This window comes from Misgurnus anguillicaudatus, chromosome 8 (genome assembly GCF_027580225.2).
Source record: "Misgurnus anguillicaudatus chromosome 8, ASM2758022v2, whole genome shotgun sequence".
NCBI lineage: Eukaryota > Metazoa > Chordata > Actinopteri > Cypriniformes > Cobitidae > Misgurnus > Misgurnus anguillicaudatus.
The window spans coordinates 32278512-32292728 of NC_073344.2; the positions used below are offsets into that span (position 1 = coordinate 32278512).

Here is a 14217-nt window from a genome sequence, read left to right on the forward strand (position 1 = left end):
TACTTAGCAGGACAATATACGGGGTTGTGTAAAAGAAATTTGAACGTGGTCAAATGTGGTAGAAAGAGCTGAAGATAAAGTCAGTCAAAATGTAAAAACTTCTTACTGTTCTATTAGTATTGTCATTGGGAATTAGTGCAAAATCAGATGTCATGCGTCACTTGCAAGAAATAAATGCAGATTTTATTAACATTCAATTATTAATTTTAAAGTATAGTCCTTTGACAGCCACCTGGTGGGCTGGAGCAACACTTGCAAAACATTCTGATAAAATCTCCATGGTGCCAGTTCAAGAAAGCTTGAAAGCACTGGGATAAAACAATGTTTACTGGAATCCTTGGCATGCTGAAGAAGTCTGCATTGGTTTTTGTAGAGACTGGCTTTAAAGGAGCTGTATGTATGTTTTTGACTATTTATAGTCAAATATTTGAATATTTAGGAAACATGGTCAGTTATACTCCGTCACCAGAGGTCGCATTTATGGGCAATTGCGGTCTCATTTAAAGGGATAGTTCACCCAAAAATTAAAATTCTGTCATCATTTTCTCATCCTCATGTTGTTCTAAACCTGTATGAATTTATTTTTTTATGAACACAAAAAAATGATGGTAAGCACACAGCTGATTGCAACCACCGACTTCCAACAAATACGATGGAATTCAATGGGTACCATCAACTGTGTGCCCACCATCATTTATCAAAATATCTTCTTTATCATCATTTTTCACAATACTTCCAAAATATTTGTTTTCCTACTATGAAAGTCAATGGTTACAATCAGCTGTGTGCTTACCATCATTTCTTAAAATATCTTCTTTTGTGTTCATCACAAAATAAAAGAAAACCATACAGGTTTAGAACAACAAATAATGACAAAATGAGACCGCAATGGCCCATAAATGCGACCTCCGGAATGAGCCGCAGATTGACTTATAAAATTGTTTGTAATTTGCAGAAAACCAAAAACATTGCAAACACAAAAATGAGCAGATACACTTATGCTTTCCATCATCAGATATGCGTCTGGCAACCTGAGAGGTGGACTGGAAAAAACGTCTCCAGTATTATGAAATTAGACTGTGTGGTACCAAGTTTAACCGCTATTTAAAGGGTCCTTTAAAGTGGCCATGGCACAAGACTTTTTAAAGATGTCAAATAAATCTTTGGTGTCCCCAGAGCACATATGTGAAGTTATAGCTCAAAATACCATATAAATAATTTATTATAGCATGTTAAAATTGCCACTTTGTAAATGTGTTCAAAAATGTGCCGTTTTGGGTGTGTCCTTTAAGGGCGCACTCACACTATCCAAACCAAACCGCGCTCGGGCGCGTTTGACCCCCAAAGCCTGGTTCGTTTGACTAGTGTGAGTGCTCTGTTCCGCGCCCGGGCGCGGATTGGTTAATCGCGCCGCGGCCGGGTTGCAGAGGTGGGCCGGAGCGCGGTTCACTTGGGCTCAGGCGCGGAAGGCTGTGGTGTGAGCGCAATCGCGCCTGAGCGCGATTCAAAAGGTGAAGACGTCAGTTGCGTGACCACTCACCTTCATCTGCCTCCGTAAAAAACCTTTTGATGCGCGCAGCGGGGTTACGTGAATGTCCGCGCTGCGCACGTGACAGATCAACTAAGCAATATGATGACATGTGAGAGGACTGTCTGTAATCGCGCACCAAACGACTCCGAATAAAAAAACACAGACCTATCATTACGGTGGGTTCCAGTGTTCAGTGAGAGCTTTACTTCCTGCTTTTTTCAAAACAATCGCATCTTAATGACGTTAGCGCGCCCGGACTCGGATCGATAAAAGTACAGTGTGAGTGCGTGCTCATGGGGGAAGTAGGGAGGGGTGACATTCGCGCTGGGGCATGGTTTGGTTTGGTTTGGATAATGTGAGTGCGCCCTTAAATGCAAATGAGCTGAGGAAATTCAAACACTGATCACAATGATGGTGGTTTGTTGCAATTAAAACTCAATAGTGCTTTTCTCTGCACTAAATGGCAGTGCTGTGGCTGGATAGTGCAGATTAAAGGGTGATATTATTATAATAAGAGCTCCTTATGACATCATAAGGAGAGCCAAATATCAACAACCTTTTTCATATGCTTGTAGAGAATGGTTTAGCAAAACTAAAGTTACTGGGTTGATCTTTTTCACATTTTCTAGGTTGATAGAAGCACTGGGGACCCAATCATAGGACTTAAACATGACAAAAAAGTCAGATTTTCATGCCATGGCCTCTTTATCGTTAAAGATATAGGGTGGTGGAAACGGGTGAGTAATGTAGTGTTTAAAGGAAAAGCAGATCGCAATAGTTTGCAATAACTAAATTATTTTAATTCTTTAAAAAAGATTGGCACAAGAATGTTAATGCTCTTTATCATTTGTTATATGATTTGCAGTTTATAAATATTTCCCCCCAAACTGAAAGGATTACCGCGCCACAATATTTAGCAAGTTATCGCAGTTCCCTTCAAGATCGTGCAGCCCTAAAGTAGATGTATGGACAGGTGTAGAGGCAGGGACAAGTATGAGTTTATGAAGGAATGAACGGATATAGGAAGTGTTTAGATGAGAAAGAGAGGGAATGATTTGACCCCTGACCTGTGAAGGGGTTGTAATATTATTATCCAGAACAAGTGTATCTTCTATCAGGTCAATGATGTTGTCCTCTATCACCTCCTGAGATGAGGTCGGTCTGCTGGGCCGTGAAACCGGCGGGTCTTCTCTGGACTGTCACACAGCACACACATGCACATTCATGCGGATAGTGAAAAAAAAACACACGGCACACTGGGTTAAAACACACAAATATCGAGATTAAGGGTTGAAGCACCAATTGTTTTGTGCTTTCTTTGGCATTAATATAATTTTCCTTCATTCAGGATATTGAGATCTACTACATTTAAAGTTGTTAAACAAATAAAATAAAACACATAAGGGCATCAGAAACATTCATAAGCACAAACGCGCACATTACCTTTGGCGGGGATTTGGGGACGTCTGACCCAGAATCAGACCCAGAGAGATTGTGGTTGGGTGCCGTTTCACTGCATAAAAAGACAAAAAAAATCTATACTACAATTGAAACAAACTAATTCATAGGCGTCCTGTCTAAAATCAACCTCTAGGTGGAAGCACAGATCAACTTAAAAAGCCAGATAGGTTAAAATCATTACCATGCAACTCCACAAATGTTATGCCCATGCGATTATTTTACGTCTCAGCATTTACAAACGGTTTCACATGTGTTAGTATGTCTTGAATTCAATAAATGCTGAATAAACAAAGATGCACTAAAACAAAACGTGTAGTCACCTTTCCTCGGTGCTGGCTGCATTGACATCTTTTCTGTGGGGTTTTTCGGGGAGGGATTTGATTTAATTGAAAAGGAAACTTTACAGTGGTTTCTATAAAGAGAAGTAAAAACACGTGCACTCACTTCACTTGACGCTGCTCGTCCAGTTTGGTCATAATGTCGCTTAGATTCTGGTTCAGCTGCGAATAAGAGAAAAAGTTTGTGAAGTAAGCAGAAATAATCTTATTAGTGTTTTGTAAATAAGAAACTATTATTGGTTCAGTTTGCCCATGTCCGTGTGAAATTTCTCTTCCAGGCCAGCAACGCTCTGGAATGTGTTAACATAGAGGCCAACACGACTTTGGAAAAAGAAGGAGCTCAGTTTTATTCACTAGTTTAGGATAAAGGATAAGATGTTAAGATGGTTATTAATGTACCTGTTCCACAGGGTGGGAAGTTCCTCCTGAAGCTCATAGTTGATCTCTTCAAAGACCTTCTGAGCTCTCCCCAACTCTTCCTCAGCCTAAACACAAACAAACACACCAACACACACAGTTATTATCATAAATACACTATCATTTCCTGTGTTTACAGTATTTACAGTCCTACAGCTCAGCCCACAGAGCATGAAGCTGGATAAACAGCACTTCTATATTTTTTATGGTTTTATGCCTTTATGGTTCCTGTTTATGCTAATGTACATGTATTTTGCAATAATATTATGTTTTTTATATATTAATATGCATAGGCGCTGATTTCTTTTTCCGCCGGTGGGTGCTCTGCACAACATCGCGCAAAGCTTAGGTTGCTTAGCAACGGCAGATGCTAAAGGAGCACCCAAGCGCTTTCGTAAAGATGAGGAAAGCGGCACAGTCACGTTTTCCGCGTGGTTTTATGCACGAAATGTGAACCACTGTAGATATTACAACTTACAAGATCCACCAATCAGAGAAGTTCCTGAATTTTTAAAAGCGTTTTTGATTAAAATTAATTGAGGGGATCGGCGCCTATGCTAATGGGTACTTACTATACATGTAACAGTGCAAAATTGTGCTATAGAAATAAATTAGATTTGAATAAATTCAATTCTTATCAAATACAAAAAAATTAAAAGCACACATAAGGTCATATCTAAAAGCATATGAGTTTTTTTGTGATTGTTGCGGGCAAAAATCCTTGATCTTGCGGCACATTTTCCTAAAAAATGCGATGGAATATGCGGGATATTTATGCAATTTTATGCAATGAAATTGCGGGAACTTGCCAATTTTTTTGCATCTTTTCAATGACGTTCACGTCACATAATCACGTCACTTCATAACGTTCCCATGGCAACAGGGTTCCCACACCTTAGTTAATTTCAAATTCAAGGACCTTTCAAGGACTTTCCAGGTCCAATACCCTCAAATTCAAGGACTAAATATGGGGACACATTTCAAGTAAGAGCAAGGTTACATCGTGTTACATTTTAGGATACATTGTTACAATTCCCTTTCAAGGGAACTCATGCTGCGTCACTGCGGTGACACTTTGGAGACGCCTCCAGGGGTAAGTACGTCTGAATGTGTATATCAAATTCAACCAATGATGAGGCTTAACGACAAAGACAGGGTGATGCGGGAGCCAGGAAGTATATCACTATCTGAAATATTGCCAAAGACGGCTTTAAAGGGACGCAGGAGTATGGCAAGGGAGACGCAGGGTCTCGTTCCATTCTTAGGGAACAACAGTTACATACATAATCCGAGACGTTTTCATGTGTCAAACATAACTATGCAAAAAAGCATTTTGGTATAAATTAACATTCGCATACAGAAGATATAAGCATTTAAAGCGAACAGTTTAGCACGTGTGCTTAAAAAGTCTTAATTTTTTATGATATTATCCTACACTACACAGGGAATAATATGGATTTTTCCCCCCCAAAAAACTTCTTGCATAAAATATATTCAAGCACTTTCAATGACCTTTATCTATGTATGTATATTTTAAAAAACTTCCCAGGGCCCCCCAGATTTACAAACTTTCAAGGATTTTAAGGACCCGTGGGAACCCTGGACATGGCTGTGCTTGTGTGAAGTAAATGCAACATTTTTCAACTTTCTGCTAAGATATATGTGATTTTTGCTAAGAAAATGCAGGAATTATGAAATCATGCAAGCCACGCATATTTTGCACACGGAAATCTGCAATTTATGCTGCGAACGTGCGGCATATTTGAAAAAATGCGTCCCCCGCATATATATGCGGACTTTGGCTTATTATGCGTTAAATCATGCGGTTGCGTTTTTCTGGAGGGAATGCAATAGACAGAAATACACCTTAAGAATAATGCTATGTAAAAATATAATAATAATATTAAAAGACATCACATTAATTAGGTCTGGACTGTGAGTGGGTGGGCGGGGTTAGGCAGGTTAGGGGAGGGTTTACAGGCTGAGTGACAGACGGGTCACCTGGTTTCTCGAGAGGTTAGTTTGAGCGATTTGATGCGCTGTGATTATTCCCTGAGCCCAGCCAGGAGCTGCTTTTTCCACCAGAGCCAATGGCTAGACATGCATAAGAAAAGTAATATCCAGAGAAAAGTTAAAGAGAAACAAGCAAGGAGAGAAAAATAAAATAAACACAAAAACAATTAAAGGATTAGTCCATTTTCTTAAAAGAAAAATCCAGATAATTTACTCACCACCATGTCATCCAAAATGTTGATGTCTTTCTTTGTTCAGTCGAGAAGAAATTATGTTTTTTGAAGAAAACATAGCAAAATTTTTCTAATTTTAATGGACTTTAATAGAACCCAACATTTAATACTTAATTCAACACTTAACAGTTTTTTTCAACGGAGTTTCAAAGGACTATAAACAATGCCAAACGAGGCATAAGGGTCTTATCTAGCGAAACGATTGTCATATTTGACAATAAAAATAACAAATATGCACTTTTAAAGCACAACTTCTCGTCGTGTAGATCCGGTCGTGATGCGCCAGCTGACCCCACTACGTCACCGCAATACGTCATCACGTCAAGAGGTCACAGACGACGAACGCGAAACTCCGCCCCAGTGTTTACATGTGTTGAGAAAGAGGACCGTTCCTACGTTGTTGTATGTCAACTGATACTAATTAATGTCTTTGTGTCAGTGTATTGTTTAAAATGGTCCGCAAATGTGCGTTTTATATATGTAACACGTGACCTCCCTACGTCATACGCATTTACGTTAGATACCGCTGAACCGGACCTTGACGAAAAGTTGTGGTTTAAAAGTATATATTTTTTTATTTTTCTTGTCAAAAATGACAATCGTTTCGCTAGATAAGACCCTTATGCCTCGTTTGGGATTGTTTATAGTCCTTTGAATCTCCGTTGAAAAAAACTGTTACGTGTTGAGTTAAGTATTAAATGTTGGGTTCTATTAAAGTCCATTAAAATTAGAAAAATTCTGCAATGTTTTCTTCAAAAAACATAATTTCTTCTGGACTGAACAAAGAAAGACATCAACATTTTGGATGACATGGTGGTGAGTGGGTTGTCTGGATTTTTCTTTTAGGAAGGTGGACTAGTCCTTTAACCGTTTTGTTAGCTTGCGCAAATTTCATCATCAAGCAAGATAATGCAAAATGGAGACATAAATGTTTACAAAGCTTGTGCAATCACACAAATACTCAAGCATATTAAAGCCCTCACAGTTATAGTTAGTTACCAATATTAGCAGACAAAAGGGCAGATATGTTATGGAATAAATAAGGGGTGCATGAGATACAGCAAACGTGAGCAAAAAAGTGAGCATCTGGTACTTTGGCAATTTTGGCCTCATCCTTTTTCTTGGCTTTCTGTATGGAGGCAAAGTGATGCCTGGCACTGTCAAAGTCGACCAGCTTCCTTTCACGCTTTGCAATGCGAGCCTGCAGGGGAAGTCAGAGATATATAAAATATGATATGTCCAAACAAAGCCAGTGTAAGATAGCAGATTCACAGTTAATAAAAAGTCTAAGTGGTTCTTCAATGTGATTGACTGTGAGGTTGTGTGAGAGTTGCTGAATGGTTGCTTTAGTGTTCTGGGTGGTTTTCAGCATGTTGCTAAAGTATTTTGGGCAGGGCAGTAACCACCACAATAGACATTATATCAGAAACAGCCCAGCTGTACACCTAATGTTTGATTATTTTAATATGCATACATTTTAGTGGTTTGTTGGTGGTTTCTTATTACCCAGAAGCCCCCCTTTATATCTATATACCTTTCTGATACCTTGATATGATTTATGTGCTTTCTTACAAATGTAACAAACCTTTATATCTGGAAATTGAGCCAAGTATGTATCCATGGTAACGACGGCATTATCCAAAAGCTCCTGGTGAAACTCTTGCCACAGGTGGTCAGTGTTCTGTAAATGATAAACACAATCAGACATATTCACCTTCATACAGTATGTTACTACTTTCCCACATATTCACACGCGCACACACTGACAAACCACATGTGACATGCTACTCTATGTACCGCCTCTATTACTATATACAACAAGAAGTACTTTTAATATCACGTCTACTGTAAACTACACCAGGCATCCTTCTCTCTCTATATGGTCTATTTAAGGCAGTGGTTCTCAAACTTTTTGGCATGCCACCAACCCCATTTAGGGTGCATTGCTTCGCCCCCCCCCCTCCCCCCAAAGAAAATTTATGACATAAAACATTCTCAAACTTACAATTAAAATTAAACAAAACATATTAAATTATACAATGTAGCGCTGTTGGTAGAGGTTTTATTACACACACAATTTATAATAAATTAATGTCTATTAAAAAAATGTCATAAAACTCACGCCCCCCAGTTTGAGAACCACTGGTTTAAGTAATTTGTCATGTTTACCTCCAGATTATTATCCATTTCTCTCTCTATCATTTCCTTTATTCATGGAGAGATGGATGAACAGAAGGAAGGGACCAAAATTTTAGAAAATAGAATGAGTCGATAGGGATTTAATGCTACATTTAATTTTGATAATCCACTTTAGACATTCTACAAACTATGAGCAACTTTGCAACTACATATCAAATAACTCTCATTACATAAGTATAGTGTTAAGACCGAAGTATGGTCCATTTTTTACGTGAACAGTGCGTGTGAAGCAATTTTTCGTCGTCAGAAGAGTTTAGATTTTTAAATTTTTGAAACCCTGCGTACATTATATGTGTTGGTCGCGCATGCGTGTACAGCAGAATGTAGTATGTAGACCAGAAGATGCATTGCATTTTGTTGCAAGGCGCATGCGTCGAACATCAGCGTAAACGTACGAGTCAAATAAACTATGCTTTGCAAGGCTGTGCGTTCGACTGTGCGTGTACGTTCGCATACACGTAAAAACACTACACTGCCGGATTTAAGGGTGGGGATGAGGTTAAGGGAAGTATAATAAAGCTGCGATTACGCGACAATAATGTAGTTAAGGACGGAAACGTTTTTTCTTTGCGTTTTTAATTAATTCACGTACACACGACAACGCTGTAAAAAAGATCTGCGTTTACATAAATCTGCGAATGCGAATAAAAATGCTGTAATACAAGTACCAGCACAATAGTTGGTGATGTTACTTTGTAAAGAAACACTACACGCCTGCACACATCTAATAAATACAAATAATCAAGATGTCAAAAGCATCAAACAACTTTGTTTAGACGGACGATGAGGTAGGTTTATTACTACTAAGTGACCCTGGACAATAAAGCGGCAAAAACAGCCACTATTGTTACTTGTACTGATGTAGACTGATATTAACACATGCACATGAAGTCACCGCTATCACGTTTACACAAACACAACAAGGCGTAGTTTAAAAAAAAAACATGCACTTTGAAACCCGTCTTCAAAAGTTTGCCTTCATTGAAAATCTACTTACGGTATACTGTCCATGTCCAGAAAGGTAATAAAAACATCATCAAAGTAGTCCATGTGACATCATTGAGTCAGTTAGAATGTGTTGAAGCATCGAAAATAAATTTTTGGTCCAAAAATAACAAAAATGACGACTCTATTCAGCAATGTCTTCTTGTACGCGTCTGTTGCGAGACTAAAGTCACGTGACTGTATGACATGTTTGCGAAGTTTTTTTTCAAACTTACAGCGTGCGTCTCCCTCAGACTGTAAACGAAGCCCAGGGGCAAGAAAATAAAAAAACCCAGCTGGGGCGCAACAGATAACATGTCAGCCACGTCGTTATCCGCGTCACTGCAGTCGCATGACTTTAGTCTCGCGCATGCGCTTCATAACTGACGCAGAAGAGAAAAAATGCTGAAGAAAGTCGTAATTTTTGTTATTTTTGGACCAAATTGTATTTTCGATGCTTCAACACATTCTAACTGACCCACTGATGTCACATGGACTACTTTGATTATGTTTTTATTACCTTTCTAGAGATGGACAGTATACCGTACGTAGATTTTCAATGAAGGGTCAACAAGCTCTCGGACTAAATATAAAACATCTTAAAATGTGTTCTGAAGATGAATGGAGGTCTTACGAGTTTAAAACGACATGAAGGTGAGTCATTAATGGCATTATTTTCATTTTTGGGTGAACTATCATTTTAACACATGCACTAGGTTGCCCACACGGAGTCTGTGAGTTGCCCACCAAAACACATTCTACTAATAGCCTCAATTTTAATATTTATTTATTACATATTTTTTATATTAGCTTGGCTTCTTTTATGTATGTTTCAGTGTTTCCTCTAGGATTTTTTTCAGCTGTGGCGGCAGGGGGCGCCCATGATAATTATAAATGTACATTATTTTTTTTAAAGTAGAATATAGGCTACAGTAAACTAACATGTATTTTTTATCATTTTCATGCTGTCATTTACTTTTCCTTATATTTATAGCATATTGCTTTTCTATGTTTGATCTTAAATGTATTTTCTTAAAAAACGTTACATAGCTACGTATTTCATTGTAGTTTTAATGTAGTGTGCATTGCAAGTTGTGCTCGTATTTAGCGTTACAGAGCTGTTGCAAACTCTCGCACAGTCCTGTTTGATAATCCGCACCGCTGTGATTGACCGAACATCCATCAGCAGCAATTTTATTTCACACCCGGACCATTTGACATAAAGACCCCGAGCCGGTCACACCGCAAATCGCGCAGTTGAATAGAAACTTTTAACGGTCTTCAGACAGATCTTAAACACAAAGCACGGGGCCATTTAAAAACGAGTCGAATTTTGGTCTTGGATGTTAGACCCGCATTTCACTCTTGTCTATTGAGTCCCGACCTGCATCTACAACGCAAATGACGCACGAAAAGCCTATTATTACACCCGTTACATCAAATATTATGCGGTTCACCCGCGGGTACCCCGACCGTGCTGTCTGAAAACAGATAAAACAGTCTCACCGTCTGCCTCAAGTTTCTATTACCAACGTTCTTCTCTTCCACGGGAATAATGTAAGTTTCCTTACAAACAGATTCGACTATTAATGTCTTGCAGTCGCATATAAGTAGTATTCAGTATTTAGCCTTTTGTTTTTGGACAAATATCATATCATTTAATGTGAAACTTTGTGAGTGTCAATCTAAAGCACAGAAGATTGATTGACAGCTGATCGGTCAGCAGCGCGCTACTGCGCTTATAGTCTATATTCTGAATAACTAATGACCAGATAAGTTGATAATATGAGTACAGTGATTCCAAACGGATGTCCAAAAAACCGAAATCGAAAGTTTAATAATGTCTTTTCTCGCAGCCCTGCGCTGCGTCCGTGTATATGCGCCGGTGAACATCAAATGCGTGATGACCTTGCACCTTAAATTACCCTAAATTTATAGTCATAAAGATAAAAGAAAAATAATATTCGAAACTTCAAATTATGTATTTTATTTGTGTAAACTCACAATAAGGATAAAAGTTTGTGCTTATTTAAAATCATTAAAAACATGACGTGCTTTCTGCTGCTTTGGTCAGCGCGTCACAAAAAAACAGAAACTCAAATACTTTTTTATTCGTTTTGTCAATTTAATTATTATTTAAGTGTAACATATTTCGTATAGGCTTATTTATTTTATTATTATTTCTCAAAACAGAGACGTAGCCTAATCTGTTGATTTAAATCTATTTGTTCATTAAACTAAACCCATGGAAGAAATTATGATACTTTTTAGGAGATTTATTTATAAATGAGTTAACAACGCGAATCCAGAAAGGAATTTATTTCTAAGACAGCCAGTCTGGCAGGGCGGACATTTCTGTAGTTTTTTTGCGAGCTGCCGCCGTGGGTTTTGTCTAGAAGGGATACAGCAAATGCCGAAAAGTTAAGGATTAGATTTGGAGGTAGGATTTTTAGGATGAAAACAGCGGCTCTGGCTAAATGAGATACAAATACATCCTACAATCGTGTGAAATTTTGTGTTTAGAGTTGGGTTGGTTGAAGGATTAGGATAAAACAGTGGTCATCCAGTGAGATTTCGTTTGCTGTATCCCTTCTATCCACAACCGCAGGCGTTGCGGGGATGTTTTAGGCATGGCGGGCCGCCACGGTAGAATGTATATAGCGGAAACACTGTGTTTACATTTCAAACAATGATAAAATAAAGTAAAAAAAAAGTTTTGAGTAGACAATATCAAAAAAGTAGCCTTCTAGATCCATGTTTTATCCATTGTGGTAGCCCTTTCTCACAAAAAGGTTGGAGACCCCTGCTCTACAGGATATTGTTTGTCAAAAGTCAGAGGTTTTTTGCTTAAAAGTCTCAATTATGTATCATCTATGTATGTAGTCTTAGGCGTCTGTCTAAAATTAAAGAAATAAAAATGGACAAAGACAAAGTTTTACAGAGAGTATAGAGCCTAAATCAGTGTTGATAGAAAATTCAGATTTGCAAATTTGGACTTATGATCTTAAACATGACCATCAAAGATTTCATTAAAATCTAACGTTAACCGAAATGTCAACAAAATGACAGAAATGATTACCGGTGACTTTTTCACAGGAGCCAAATCTGAGACACAAGATTTATGGACTTGAGTAAAAGTGTCAGTTTGTTCTCCATTTCATTTCACTGATGTCTAGCAGAAACAATAGTGATATTGAGAAGATCTCGTTTTATTCCCTCTGTGACTTCTCACACACATCTCACACAACCCACACAGAGGTTCATTTCACACACAAAGTCTGTCTGTGATGTGCTTACACACCTCCACGAGGGAGTTGACCTCCTCTTTGCCAAACCACTCGGGGTCGTAAATGTCTGCCAGACAGTCGTGCAGACGCTTTGAACACTCGTGCATCGCTGCAGAAACAGAAAGTGGGTCAGACATTGACACGTTCACGCGGATATTGGCGAACAGTCAGTCGCTCAACTTTCAGAGAAGTGAGAGCTTTTGTGGGCACAGGAGGAAGTTCAGGGGCATCTGTTCCCCAGCATTACAGTTTTTAATGAGAATGCTCTGCATTCATTAGTTCTTAAAGGAATAGTTCACATAAAATGTTGTTTTGCTATACGTTTCTGTATGCTGTCTGTCTTTTTAAACCCATATGATATTCTTTCTTCCACAGAACACAAAATGCGAATGTTATGGCTGCTCTTTTCCAAACCTTGAAAGTGAATGGGTATTGCGACTCTCCGGTTCAAAAACAACATATCAGTATCATAAATGTAAACCATAACTAGTGCTCTGTATTTCACTGGTTGTCAAACTAAATTTAGCTTCGTTTAAGAACATACATGTCTTGTTTTGACATCAACATGAGATTTGATATTTGAGGCAGAAGTGTGTAAAGTTGTGTAACATTACAAAAAAGCAAAAGTTCAGTCTGTTAATCAGTGGAGTTTGGAGGGGGGCTTTGGGGGCTTAAAGGTGCAGTGTGTAATTTTTAGAAGGATCTCTTCACAGAAATGCAAAATAATATCCAAACTATATTATCAGGGGTGTATAAATACCTTTCATAATGAACCGTTCTGTGTTTATTACCTTAGAACGAGACCTTTTTATCTACATACACCGAGGGTCCCCTTACATGGAAGTCACCATTTTGTGCCGCCATTTTTCTACAGAAGCCCTTAAGTTGTCTCCGACGATGACATGTTTGTCTGGTGGCGGCTACCGTAGCTTCTCTATGTGTTTCAAAAGCGAGGGGTGAGCAGAGGATTGAGCCGTTGGTTGCAATTTGCAACCTCACCACTAGATGCCGCTAAAATTTACACACTGCACCTTTAAGCCCCTACACTGTAAAAAGTTGGGTCAACTTAATAAATTACTGCAATTGGTGACACCTAAAATTTGTTTAATGTCTAAATATTTGAGGTGTCATCAAAGAAAAAAATATTTTTATGAGTTTTTATACTTTACATTTTTAACTTAAACTAAGAAGTTACCAAATAATTTTTTTAAGTTGATCCACGTTTTACAGTGTACAAGTGTTTTGTCAAAAGCCCCTTTCAATCTTTTGAGGATTGGACATTTTTAAGGTTAAAAAAGTAATAGATACATTTTTAAATATTACTATTTCAATTTTTTTCCTAGTACACAAAAAATCTGTCTGTGGACTGCAGTACATCGGCGGTTATTTTACGTGTAGTTTATTCCGCTTAACCCAGCTGTGAAATTTGTTGTTGTGTCCATAGATATGTATTAAGGCTAGATGTGTTACGGCGGAGTCTCTAACGTCATCACCTGGCAGCCATCTTACCACAGGCAGCTCGTCACTCGTAGCATTAAGTTTTAATGGTGCAGGTACTTTTAAATGACCATAACTTGCTAAATTTTCTACCAATTTTCAAACAGTTTGGTTTCTTACAAATGTTATTAACGTGGCTATAATTCTGGATGCTTTAATGTTTCATAAATTATTTTTTTTTGTATAAGTATGCAGTGTCACAGGTACATCTTTGATGTTTATAACAAACCAAACCTTTGAAAATCGGTAGAAAATTG

The 14217-nt window shown here is 38.2% G+C and overlaps 2 protein-coding genes across 6 annotated transcripts in view; one reads left to right on the plus strand and one right to left on the minus strand.

Moving 5' to 3' along the window:
* gpr161a (G protein-coupled receptor 161a) overlaps positions 1-14217 on the plus strand; it is a 100509-nt gene that overhangs the window by 10723 nt on the left and 75569 nt on the right. The window lies entirely within an intron of this gene.
* Positions 1-14217, minus strand: part of bin1b (bridging integrator 1b) — a 36280-nt gene that overhangs the window by 6440 nt on the left and 15623 nt on the right. Inside the window, exons 4-13 of one of the 5 annotated variants that reach the window (XM_073870710.1) lie at positions 12478-12572; positions 7579-7674; positions 7087-7194; positions 5749-5841; positions 3730-3815; positions 3568-3651; positions 3437-3484; positions 3313-3345; positions 2975-3044; positions 2599-2727 (exon numbers count right to left, since the gene is read on the minus strand). In XM_073870710.1, coding sequence (XP_073726811.1) covers positions 2599-2727; positions 2975-3044; positions 3313-3345; positions 3437-3484; positions 3568-3651; positions 3730-3815; positions 5749-5841; positions 7087-7194; positions 7579-7674; positions 12478-12572 — 842 coding nt within the window. The remainder of the gene's footprint in view (positions 1-2598; positions 2728-2974; positions 3045-3312; positions 3346-3436; positions 3485-3567; positions 3652-3729; positions 3816-5748; positions 5842-7086; positions 7195-7578; positions 7675-12477; positions 12573-14217) is intronic. The other 4 variants (XM_073870711.1, XM_073870712.1, XM_073870713.1 and 1 more) reach the window with 4 other exon arrangements.